The 11,861-nt window shown below is 53.2% G+C and overlaps 1 protein-coding gene across 6 annotated transcripts; it reads left to right on the top strand.

Annotated features, from left to right (window-relative positions):
* The first annotated feature begins 327 nt into the window (after positions 1 to 327).
* LOC112313837 (leukocyte-associated immunoglobulin-like receptor 1) lies at positions 328 to 9,658 on the top strand. 6 transcript variants are annotated; one of them, XM_053915022.2, is made up of 12 exons: positions 328 to 541; positions 684 to 718; positions 2,405 to 2,440; positions 3,764 to 4,087; positions 4,208 to 4,324; positions 4,879 to 4,938; positions 7,211 to 7,246; positions 7,700 to 7,810; positions 7,905 to 7,947; positions 8,035 to 8,072; positions 8,280 to 8,335; positions 8,892 to 9,658. In XM_053915022.2, exons 1-12 carry the CDS (start codon positions 486 to 488, stop codon positions 9,036 to 9,038), a joined length of 1,059 nt encoding a protein of 352 aa, XP_053770997.1. In that variant the 5' UTR covers positions 328 to 485; the 3' UTR covers positions 9,039 to 9,658. The 6 variants fall into 6 exon arrangements, with proteins under 6 accessions (XP_053770997.1, XP_053770998.1, XP_053771001.1 ...); XM_053915027.2 differs by adding an exon at positions 1,791 to 1,990 and having other exon boundaries at positions 334 to 718; positions 2,313 to 2,440; positions 8,892 to 9,657; XM_053915025.2 differs by adding an exon at positions 1,791 to 1,990 and having other exon boundaries at positions 337 to 718; positions 8,892 to 9,656.
* Positions 9,659 to 11,861: the final 2,203 nt, after the last annotated feature.

Raw genomic sequence — 11,861 nt, 5'->3', positions numbered from 1 at the left:
TTCCAGGAAGCTGGGCATTTTCCTCAGCCCCAGCTTGGGGGAGATCAGAGACCTACACAGAGTGGAAAGAAAACCGACCGCCCGTCATCCGTGTGGTTGCTGTGTGAGCTGTGGTGGGGAGCCCAGCACACCACATCCTGCGCACTTGCTAGTTTGGTGTGGCTCCTGCTTTGGGTGCAGCTGAAGCGGTTTTTTTTGTCTTTATTTTTTAAAATTCATACTTTATTTTTTGCTTTTTAAAATTGTTATTCAACTACAGTGGTCTGTATTTTCCTGCCACCACTTCCCCCCACCCCCACCCACCTGCACCTCCCGCCCTCAATCCTTTACCCCTTTGGCTTTGTCCATGGGTGCTTTATACATGTTCCTTGATGGCCCTTCCCCATTTTTCCTCCGTTATTGCCTCCAGTTTGTTTTTTATTTCATCTTCACCCCCTGATTTTCATCACCTTGTGTCTCAGTGAGTCCAGAGAAGGAAGGGGACGATGGGGGTGGAAAGTCCTCTCCCGGAGATGTGGCCTTCCACAGCCCAGGGCTGCAGGTGGGAGCCTGTGGGCAGCTGAGTTCCTCCACTGCCCAAGTCCAGGCCAGGCTGCCAAGGCTTACAGCTCAGACAACACCCTGTTCCTGGGAGCCTCGGCTGCAGATGAAGGTAGATCAAGGTCATGAGGTCTTTCTTGCAGATTCCATCAAGGGCTGAGGACCTGGAGGAAAGTGGGTGAGTCCACCTGCAATCCTGGTTTACTCGGGGCTGGACACCAAGGCTCTCCCAGCAGGAGGTGTGGAGGGCAGAGGAGTGGGTGGATGTGGATGCCTTGGGAAGGGCTGTGGATTTGGGTCTCCTTCTAACACTATGAAGCAGGACCCCTGGGCATTCTAGGATCAGGTTCTATCCTGGAGGCCCCATGGCACACTCCTGTTGGACTATGCCAAGACGTGGGGCTTCAACATGTAGCTGGGATCAGAATCCATCTTGAGAACCCGGGTCTGTCCCTGGGGGTCATGACCCCAGCCTAGTCCCAGGAGGAGGACTGGCCAGCATGAGGGCCCCTGCTGGAGTACTTTAGGAATATTCCAAGTATTCTGATGCAGACTCACCTTTTTAAAAAATCGAGATGTAATTGATGTGGAACACTGTGTAAGTTGAAGATATACAATGTAATGATTCGTTGCATTGATATGCAACATAATTGCCATTGTAGCTGCCAGGTGCCCAAACACCTTCCCAGCCCAGATCCTGCCCTGGCCCCCCTGTCCCCCGGCATCCAGCTGGGGACCCCATGTGTCCTCCCCACCCCAGGAAGAGCTTCCGCAGCCTCTTTCCCTTTAAGGGGCTTAGAGGGGCTCAATCCCTTTAGGGTGTTGCATTTGCTGATGGAGCACCCTGCCCTCTCTTGCTTCCAGGGCCACTGGGTGGGTGGTGGTGGGGGGAAATGGGAAGGGAACTGGTGTTAACAGCACGTATTTACTGCACCCACTACCTTGCTGGAATTTAACCTGTAGCTTAACATTAAATACATGGAGGGAGACTCAGGCTTCCCATTTTATACATGAAGACACGTTGGTGTGAAATGGTGCAACGCTTTGTGCAAGAGCAGAGGGTTCGTTTCTGGAGCTGGAACCGAAGTTTATGTCAGCTGGTTGCACAGATCCATGCTCTGCCTTGTGCTGTGGGTTAAAGTGAGGTCCACACTCAGGGGCTCCTCTGGAGGTGATTTCAGACTCACCCAAGCGTGGGGGTGGGGGCGGAAATAGGTTTGGAAGCCAAGGCCCTCCCCTGTCTTCACTAGTGAGAAACATGGAAAGTACTGGAAAGAACTCTTCCCCTTTGTACAAAGACGTTGATGTAGCAACCCCGGGAAGGGCCCCTGACCAACACTTCCTGTCGATGGTGCCAGCTGCAGGCTCTGTCCTCTACCCTCTGGCTCCAGGACGGTGCCAGCTGCAGGGCAGGCCATGGGTCCCTGTCCCACCTACCTCCTGGCCCTTGGTGAGTCCTGAATTGGAGGGACAGCCTTCTGGGACAAAGGGGAGGAAGCCAGGGGAGGCATCTTCATCCCTTTTGAGTCCTGACTCTCGCCCAGGAGACTCCTCGTCCCTCCCAGGGGTCTGACCCCTCAGCTCTGGTCCCTCAGCTCTGGCCCAGACTCAAGTTGGACCATGGAAGGTTGGGTCCTAGAAGTGGGTACCTGGGTGTGGGGACAGGTTCAGACTGAGTACCTGTATGGGAGATGGGGTTGGGCTTTGTTGAAACTCAGAGCAAGAAGAGCTGTGCTCAGAGGTAATGCTGAGGTTGTGCTGGACATTCTCAGGGGCTGAGCCCTGCCTCCATCAGGGCCCCTGACTGCAGCCCCAGGAGGAAGCTGGGCACTGGACATTTTTCTCACAAAAGCTTCTCTTCCAGTGCTCTGCCTGGCCCAGGCAATTCACATGCAGGAGGGTAAGTCTACCTTTTTAAATTCCATTTTTCATGTATGTTGTGTTTTCTGGCAAAGTATTAACATTCCTTAGAGTCTTCTGATGGCTCATCTTCAGCTAAGACGAGACCCAGGCCCCTCTCTGTGTCTGGAAGGGTTGGTTCCCACTCTGTCTGACTCACTGATCTGCAGAGACCCAGCCTTTCTTTCACTGCCACAAACACCCTTGTCCCCCTCCACCCGACCTCCTCCCAGGCTGACTCTCCTCTCCCTGGGCTGGGCTGGCTCACACTTGGCATTGAGCTCTGCACCTCTTCCCTGTGACTCCCAGACAGGTCAGCTGTCCCTTGTCCAAGACTCCCACACTTACCTGGGGTGTGTGGCTGTGGGTTTGCATGATCCCTTCATTAACCTCTGTGCTCCCTCTCCCCTCCAGAGAAGGAGGCAGGTCCTTGTGTGTGTGTGTGTCTTGTGTATTTGGGGCCAGTGGCACATGGAGCGCCTCTGTAGATGGATGGAGAGGAACTAGGATGAGGTTGAAAGAATGAGCGAGGGAGCAACCCAGTGAACAAGTGGGGAACCTTGGCCAGTGTCACCTCTATTGGGCTCGTGTGATATGGGTGTCATCTTCCTGTTTCAGGGCTACGAGCTTTCTCTTCCCCCCTCCCAGCCCTGTAGCACACAAGGGATTTCAGGACCCTCAATACTAAAAATGGGAAGAGGCTGGGAGGAAGGTAGAAAATGCAGTGGGAACAGAGCTGAGTGCTGCTCAGAGGATTGCCCTGGAGTTGGGAACCCCACCCACTGGAATCATGTGACCAGATCTGGGTGGAGCCCCACTGCCCACTGGACTTCCAGTGGAGCTCTGCAGCCCCCATTGGTCCCCACAGTGTCACCAGTTGCCTTTTAGCCCCCATCCAGGTCTCTCCCACATCTCAGAAGCCTGCTTCCCTGTCCCCACATGTGACCCGTCATCCTCACCCTCTGCCTCCCTCCCAGCATCTCTGTCCCCTAGAAAGCAGCTGTGGCCAGGGAGTCGTGCCCAGAGCCCCACCCTGCACTGACCCCTACTGTGTCACCCTGAGAAAGACCCAACTTGTGACCAGGTCTCGGGGTCCTGTGTTGGGGGCATCACTCTGCAGTGATGAGGATTCACAGCCACTGGAGTGGGTGTGGGGGTGGTGTTTGGGGAAAGGATGGTGGGATGTTCTGAACTGGGTTGTGGGGATGGGTGCACAGCTCTGCAAGTTTGCTAAAAACATGGACGTGAACCCAGAAAATGGGGGACTGTTGAGTGTGGTGACTTCCTCCTGAGGGACCCTGAGATCTGCTCTGCTTCCTCCCAGAGACCCTGACCAAACCCTCCATCTGGGCCGTGCCGGGCCCTGTGCTCCGCCAGGGACGGCCTGTGACCATCGTGTGCAGGAGCCCAGCCTGGGCTGACACATTCCGTCTGGTGGAGAAGGAGAATATATCTGCTTATAGGGATGAGAAATTCCCTTCTCAACATGGCTCACAGGGGTCAGAGGCCAGATTCCGCATCAACACATTGAGTGACGTCACGGCCAGGAGTTATTTCTGCCAGTACATCAGAGGGCACAGCTGGTCTGAGCCCAGTAAGAACCTGGAGCTGAAGGTGACAGATGAGGATGTCTCTACTCCACCCTCAGGTTTGCTCCAGGTGTCTGCACCCTGTCCCCAGCTGTGTCCTCTGTCCTCCTGCTAACCCCAGCCTGGTGCCTCCCCTGTCCCTCTGCACACATATCTCTTGACCTTCACACCTGTCTCAGGCCCTGTAGCTCTGGTCCCATCTGGACACCACAATGGCCTGGACACTAAACCCCAGCATGGGGGTGCACAGAGCTGTCCCTGCAGGGTTGGGCGAGGAGTGGACTTCCAGAGGTCAGGTGAGGTCAGACGCCCTTCAAGGAGACATTGTCCTTTCACTCAGGATGGTGTTAAACATTTCTTTCCACTTGGGTAGACTCTGGGGGGTCTTAGGCAATGTGTCCCATGTATGGTTGTTCCTGTTTTGGGCAAGTCATGTGGTTCAGGGAGCCATGACCGGGGTAGGATGTTGCTTTGAGGGGTTTTGAAGGGTGAGCTGTCCTTCCCCAGTGTGTTCAGTCCTGAGATGTCCTGGACTCAGAGTCCATCAGGGATACTCGGGCCCCCTCCCTGTCCTCCTGGGGCCTTAGAGGAGCAGCTGTGTACTGGTTCATGAGGTCAAGAGCAGCATGGAGTTGGGAGGTGAGAGGAGTGACCAGCAGAACAGAGCAGGGGGCTCTCCCCTGTCTCCTCACCCCCTCCCTTAATGAGGAATCTTAGGATGTCATCTGGGACTGAGTGGTGACTGATGTGGCCTGTGAATGGGCGGTCAGGGTGGAGAGGGGCCAGACCGAGTGGGAGGGACCCCAGGAAGCCCCCACATAGCATCAACCTTTTCCTGCCCTGTTCACAGGAGCACCCCCAGCCGTCAGCTCCACCCCCCTCACACGCACAAAGCCCCCCTCCACAGCTGGTGAGTAGTGACTGCAGCCTGGAGGGGTTTGGGGGGGCTCCGTGCTGGGAATGAGGGCCTGAGGCCCAGCCCTTTGTCCTGGGCTAGGAGCGTCAGAGAAAGACAAATACGATATGATCTCACTTCTATGTGGAGTCTAATGAACAGAATAATGTAACAAATGAAATGGAAACAGAAGCATGGGTATACAGAACAGGCTGACAGCTGTCAGAGGGGAGGGGGGTAGCGGCTGGGTGAACAAGGTGAAGGATTATTCAAAAACCTTACACATGTGTGTATATATACATATATGTATTTGACACATAGGCACAAACACAGCACAGAGACAGCCAGAGGGAAAGGGGGTGTGTGAGATGGAAGAAGGCAGGAAGGCAAGGTTGTTGGGGCCGAAAAGAGACTTTACTTTGGGTGATGGGCGCACAGTGCAGTGAGCAGATGATGTTTTATTGAGGTGCACGCTTGAAACCTGCATGGTTTTATCAACCTATTTCACCCCAATAAGTTCAATTTTAAAAACAGACCACAGCAAGGGGCTGCACACAGAGGGCGGCACTCACGTTCGTGGCTGGGACGACTTCACCAGCAGGATGGGCAAACTCGGTGCGGGGCTCTGTGGCAGCATTTCCTGCCCACCACGGCTAACGAGGGGGTGCTTGTCTGACCTCTAAGAGGCCCCCCCCCGCGCTTTTTTAAATCTGCAGAAACAAAGCTCAAGTTTCTTGCCCAAAGACACAAGGTTATGAAGAGGCAGAAGCAGCCCAGGGCAGACGCAACCCAGGGCCCAGGGTTTGTTCACAACTCTGTACCGCCCCCTTGTGGGAAGAGTCCTACTATCTTGCAAGAGAGGGACAGAGGGACAGAGGGACAGGGGGAGTGAGAGCTCAGCTTCCAAACTCGGACATTAGGAGAGAAGGGACCTCTTGAAGGTTGTACCTGAGCATGAGCAACGACTTAGTCACCTAGAGGCAGAGACTCCGCTCTGGGAAAACGCTGAGCACAGCGCTGCTGCGGGGACACGGAGGTCATTACACAGGGCAGGGCGCTTCTCTGTTCCCGCGGGACAGGAACAGCGGGACAAACTCTTACTGCCATTGAGCAAATATTTCCTTGTCACCGCGTCTGCAGCAGACGCCCCCTAGCGGCGGGCTCGATGCACACGGGGCATCAGTAGAAATGGTCCCTGTCCCCGGAGTTCTAATGGGGAGAATTAATTAGAACGAGCAAAAGAGAGGCCTACATTAATGTGTCTATATGTGCAAATATACATATATAATTTGTGGCGTGAAGTTTCAGATCTATAATTTATGTTACTGCATGTATTTAGATTACATATTAAACATATACAAAATATAATCAATAGAACAAACACATTAATATATCATCACAAATGCATCTAGACATACATTTTCACGTATTACTAAAATTAAGATATGTAGATTTTAACATAAATATAGACCATATATGACACAATAAAATGCATAATTGGTAAAATTGATACATATGACTATGTCAAATGTTTTTTAAATTATTGAATTTTAAATATTCATTTAATTTAAATTATACTTATGTAAATTAAATCACGTAATTTGTGCATATTTACATTTACTATAATTACACTACAATCACGTAATTTATTATAAATAAATACCTTAAGCAGCTACATGTATTAGACATGCGCGGCATGTACATGGAATTTAAATCGAGGTGAACCTCATCCAGGGTAACTCAGGCAGCGGCGTGCAGAACGGCCGGTGGCTCCCGGATCGTGGACGTCACAGGTGCTGAGGGAAGGACACTCTGGGAGGTGAAGCTTTTTACTTTCCTAAGGGATAGTGAGGACTCAGCCTTCCGACAGGGGCGGGGCCGCGGTTCCAGAGGAGGGAACGGGGGACGCGCGCTGACTGGGACCTGGGGCGGCGCCACTGCGCACGGGTGGTACCTGGGACCGCTGAGGGACAGACGCGCATGCGCCAAGCTCAGACCCCCGCCTTCCTGGTGCTCCATCCACCGGCCCGCTGGCTGCGGGGCTTCAGGCATCGCGAGGACGTCTGGTTGGCTTTGTCCCACGTCCTGCGGGAAGGGAACGCGGTATTGTACCTGCGCCATCCAGTGAGGACGTCCTTAGCCAGGAGTGGCCACTGAGCCCTTGAAATGTGGCTAGTGCAGCGGAGGGCCCGGCTTTTACAGTTATTTAACTTCAGTGTCAGTGGATTCGATTACACGTGGTTACCAATTGGGAAGGGACTGACATAGGGTATTTCCGTCCTCACAGAAAGTTCCACCAGCAGAGCAGCTCTGGAGGAAACAGGTGAGGGTCCCAGAGCCAGGGAGACCCCCCTGGGTGGGGGACGGGGACACTCAGAGCCTCCTCGGCCCAGCTCTGGCCTTTGACGCATGTCCCCCCCATTCCTCACTCCTAGGACACACGCAGACAGATTCCCAGGACGCTAACACTAGCAGGGAGTGATGGGGCCTGAGCACCTGGACCTGGAGCGTGCCTCTTGGGGGCGGGAGAAAGAATGGGCTTCCATGTCCAGCACATTCCAGCTCTGCCATCGTCCTATGGCCAGAGGACATCCCCACTCAGGACCCTGGTTTTGTAAAAGGGGGTGATGGTCCCCATGTGGCAGGACCACGAGGCATCGCGAGACTACCCACGTGGGTGCGAACATGACAAGCACCCAGTAGAGGCATGGCATGCAGTGGTGCTCAGTCAATGCACGCGGCTCACACCTTGGTTCCCTCTTCCCTGCTCCCCCAGGCCTGTCACCAGAGCATGTTTATATTCTCATCGGGACCTGCGTGGCCTTTCTGCTTTGTCTCTTCTTCCTGATCCTCCTCTTAGTCCACCGTCAGCGTCAGAAAAAACGTGGTAAGTCTCAGGGTCAGGGTGGGGTGATGTGGGAAGGCATTTGGGGTGCTGGGAAGACAGCCTCCCTCCTAATTCACACCCTGACTGTCCTCAGGGCCCCCCAGCAGCAAGGGTGAGGAGCCAAGGCCCCAGGAGAGGTGAGACCTGCCTCGGGGTGACCGGGAACCCCCTCCCAGTTCTCTGCCTCCAGGTGCCCCCCATGCTCACTTGTTCTTTCTCCTCAGGCTCAGCCCGACAGTTGACATCACAGAGAGCACAGCAGGTAAAGGGACAAGGAGAGGGGACCTCTTGGGAGAAGGGAGACGTGCATTCAGTACCATTTTGGAAGCAACAGGGGTGGGAGGGTGTCTGGGAACACTGTAGGCTGTTCTAGGGGAGGAGGGCATGAGATGTGAACCTGTGAATTTTCAGGCACATCTGGCTTCAAAGGTCCACCCCCGACAACTGACCACTGTTCTCTCCCCTGCAGATGTGTCCACCACAGTGGATACACTTCCTGGGGAAAACAGAGACATGCAGAGCCCAGTGAGTCCTTGCATTTGCCACTGCTTTCTGGGTAACAGAGTACCCCCACTTTAACAGGTTCAGAAAATCATCCCAGGGTCCTGGGTGAGGATTTGGAAGCAGATTGAATCTGCTGGGCAGTGCTGGCTCACGGGAGCCTCTTGAGGCTGCTGCCCAGATGACCAGGGCTGCATCCACCTGAAGGCCTGACTGGGGCTGTGTGGTCCACTTGCAGGGTGGCACCCCCGCAGGGCTGTGGGAGGAGGCCTCAGTTCCTCTGCAGGCACGTGGGTTCCTCATGGCAGCCGGCCTGCCCAGAGGCTGGGATCCCAGAAGGATGGGCGGAAGCCACGATGTCTTTTGGGGCCCCTCCTTGGAGGTGACAGACCCTCACTTCTGCCATATTCTGTTGGTCACACAGACCAACTCTGACTCTGTGTGGAAGGAGGCCACGCAATGGAGATTCGGGAGGTGGGATCGGAGGGGCCACATGGAAGCTGGCTGCCCAGTCTTTCCTTCCCACGGCCCCCACCCCTCAGCCTCGGCCACACTAACTCAGCCTGGGTCTGTCCTTCAGAGCCCTGCTGCAGAAGACCCCGAGGAGGTGACATATGCCCAGCTGGACCAGCGGGCGCTCACACGGAGAGCAGCTCGAGCCGAGTCCCCACAGCCCACGGAGCCCACAGCTGATTCCAGCATGTATGCAGCCCTCCCCCCACACTGACTTCAGGACCACCTGGCCTCTGCACCTGAGACACAGGACGTCACTCCTGCAAAGGCCGGTAGCGGCCACTTGGAAGACTTCCCTATTACACCATCCCTTTCTTGAAAGTCATCTGTACCTTTGTCCCGGAGGCAAGACCTGGACTTTGGGGACCCTTACTCAACATGCAGGAGGTTCACTAACCAGGTGGCCCCTCCTACAAACAACCAGCTTGGTGAAGGACCTTGTAACATGTGTTTCCAGAGACCCAGCTACTGGCACCTGGCTGTTTCCAGAGACCCAGCTAATGTTGTCTAGCAGTTTCCAGTAACCCATCTAATGTTGTCCAGCACTTTCCAGAGACCCATCTAATGTCCAGCAGTTTCCAGAGACCCAGCTAATGTCCCCCATCTGGTTTCACCAGACTCACTCAGCTTGTGTGTAGAAGTGGCTGCCCCATCAGGTTAAAACGAGTCTTTACCCTGAGAACCGCTAGGGGGCGACAGCATCTCATTCGGATTAATTTAGTTTTGTTTTGTTTTGTTTTTAATAGCAAGAAGAAGAAACTTGCATGCCTGGTATTAAAAATGTTAAACTATATTAAAAGAATATTTTAAAAGTTCAACCAGAACTCAGCCAGGTCTGTTAAAAGTGCAATAGCTACTTTAGTTATGTGAAACATTAGCATATTGAATCCTGGTTCAAACCCTGCACAGTACCTTCAGTCTTTTTTCTGTTTTGTTTTTTAAAAAACTAGGCACTGAAATACTCAGTAACTTGCCCAAATTTGTCTTCCTCTGACCTCAGGACAGTCTAAACATCTCACTAGCCAGGAGGTTTCTGTCGGGCTCAGAGAGGGTGGGCAAACAGCCTTCCTCCTCAGTTTTAAATTGTGCTGATCTTTAATGTGCCATTTCTATGCGGGGTTAATTTCCTCCAGGAATTTGATTTCCTTTCCTCCATTTTTATCTTTATTTTCGTGGGGTTCCATCACATATGGAATTTCTCTCTTTCTGTCTTTCCATCTCTTTGTTACTTTTCATCTATTAATGTATCTGGATTCTCATTATAATGTATACATTATACTGTATAATGTATACAGTATACATTATAATGTATAATGCATCTGGGTTCTCCAGGGACACAGAACCAATAGGTTTTGATATGTTGGTTACCCAGAGATATACAAGGTAAGACAGGTTCGGTCCAGGAGTCGGCTCACGGGTCACGGAAGCTGCAAGTCCCAGCATTGGCTGTCTGCACGCTGGAGACCCAGGAGAGCCCATGCTGTAATTCTGACCACGGATGCCGGGTTCCCCCACGGCGCACCAGGACGCCGACTGCTGCGGTCGCCCCATCCCGAATCTGCAGGTTCACTTCCTGGGTTCTCTCCCAGGGCAGAGCCCGTGGTCTGAACCTTCTGTTTCTTGGAGGTGCTGGGTGACTGGTGCTCGGGGACATGGTGCACTGGCCAGGTGGCATTGAAGGCAAGGATCTTAATGCACACGGGCCTTGGCGTGGGGAGGGACAGCACACTGCCAGAGCCCAGCGCTCTTCTCCTGGAACAGCAGTGGCCGCAGGACTGGGTCCCCCCTGGGCTGAGCTCCAGGTCTGGGGAGAGCCGCAGGTCTGCACCCTTGGAGAGGCTGAGCCCCACCCCGTCCAGGAGGACACAACAGCTGGCCTTGCAGACACCCCCTTCACCTCTGTCTGACCTCACCTGGCTGACCCAGGACAATGAGGAAGTCCCTTCCCAATGACCCCAGCTCTGCCTGGGAGCCTGCCTGCCTGGTGCTGGGGCCCAGCAGCCCCTGCCTGGGCTGTGACCCTGAGAAGTCTCAGGCCTTTCCCTCCAGGTCCTGATTCTGCCCTGTCTCTTCCACCTGGTCCTGGGCCCTCCCCTGTGAGGTCATAATTACGTGACTCCATGCCGTGAGGGGCAGAGGCTAGGAGTCCACCTTCTCTACACACAGTGCCTGTGATCTGTGCCATAAATGGACCTAGAGACGCCCACAGCATCCAGTTAGAACTCCAGTCCCCAGAACCATCTGGTTCTTTGCGAACACACCTTGCATGAAGCCCCGCCCACCAACCTTTAGACAATACAACTGTCTCTTTAGTGCATTTGCTGCTGTAGACTTAGGGGCTTTTAGTTTAGAAATAACCGAGCCAGCTGGGAGGCAGGTGTGAGCCCAACAGAGGTCAGGGTTACAGGACACAGAGGGGCACAGAGACAAGGGCATTGTGACTGAGCAGGGTGCCACCTGCCCTGGGGAGCATGCGGGGGGTAGTTGAGTGTCCTTCCAGGGTGCCACTCTCCTCTCTGTGCACCCCCAGTAATAATAGGACAGTTCAAGAGAGTTGTATGGTTCGGCTTTTGCACGTGGGAAGCCGAAGTGTTTGTATAAGTGTGTTGTTGGGGACTGTCAGCCTGTGAGGGGCAGAAGCCAAGACAATAAGTTCCCCTGCTTATGCCGTCTATGCATTTGTCTCTGTATCTAAGTATCTACTCATGTATCTAAGTATTTATGTATCTATGTTACTATCTATGGATGGACGTGTCTATGTGTCTTTCTATGTAACCATTGGCCTATGTATGTATCTATGGAACTCTCAATCTACATATTTATGTATCTATGTACCTATATAAGTATCTATGGGTCTAGTATCTAGGTATGTATATATATTTATCTACAGTCAGTAAGTATCTATGTGCCTATGATTTTTCTATGTACCTATCATTTACTTATCTACCAATCCACCTGTCCTCTACTTCTGTATCTTCCCATCCATCACTGATATCTCTATGTTTATCTATCATCTATGTATCTATTATTTACCTAT

This window comes from Desmodus rotundus, chromosome 12 (assembly GCF_022682495.2).
Source record: "Desmodus rotundus isolate HL8 chromosome 12, HLdesRot8A.1, whole genome shotgun sequence".
Taxonomy (NCBI): Eukaryota; Metazoa; Chordata; class Mammalia; order Chiroptera; family Phyllostomidae; genus Desmodus; species Desmodus rotundus.
This window is presented reverse-complemented; position numbering and strand designations above follow the sequence as displayed.

What these genes read in the sequence shown, in the direction of transcription:
- LOC112313837 (XM_053915022.2), top strand. Translation starts at nt 486, where the DNA reads ATGGGGGTGGAAAGTCCTCTCCCGGAGATGTGGCCTTCCACAGCCCAG. An exon ending in AGTGGACTTCCAGAGGTCAG is followed by an intron (nt 4,325 to 4,878) that starts GTGAGGTCAGAC and finishes CCCTGTTCACAG; the next exon opens with GAGCACCCCCAGCCGTCAGC. An exon ending in AGCAGCTCTGGAGGAAACAG is followed by an intron (nt 7,247 to 7,699) that starts GTGAGGGTCCCA and finishes CTGCTCCCCCAG; the next exon opens with GCCTGTCACCAGAGCATGTT.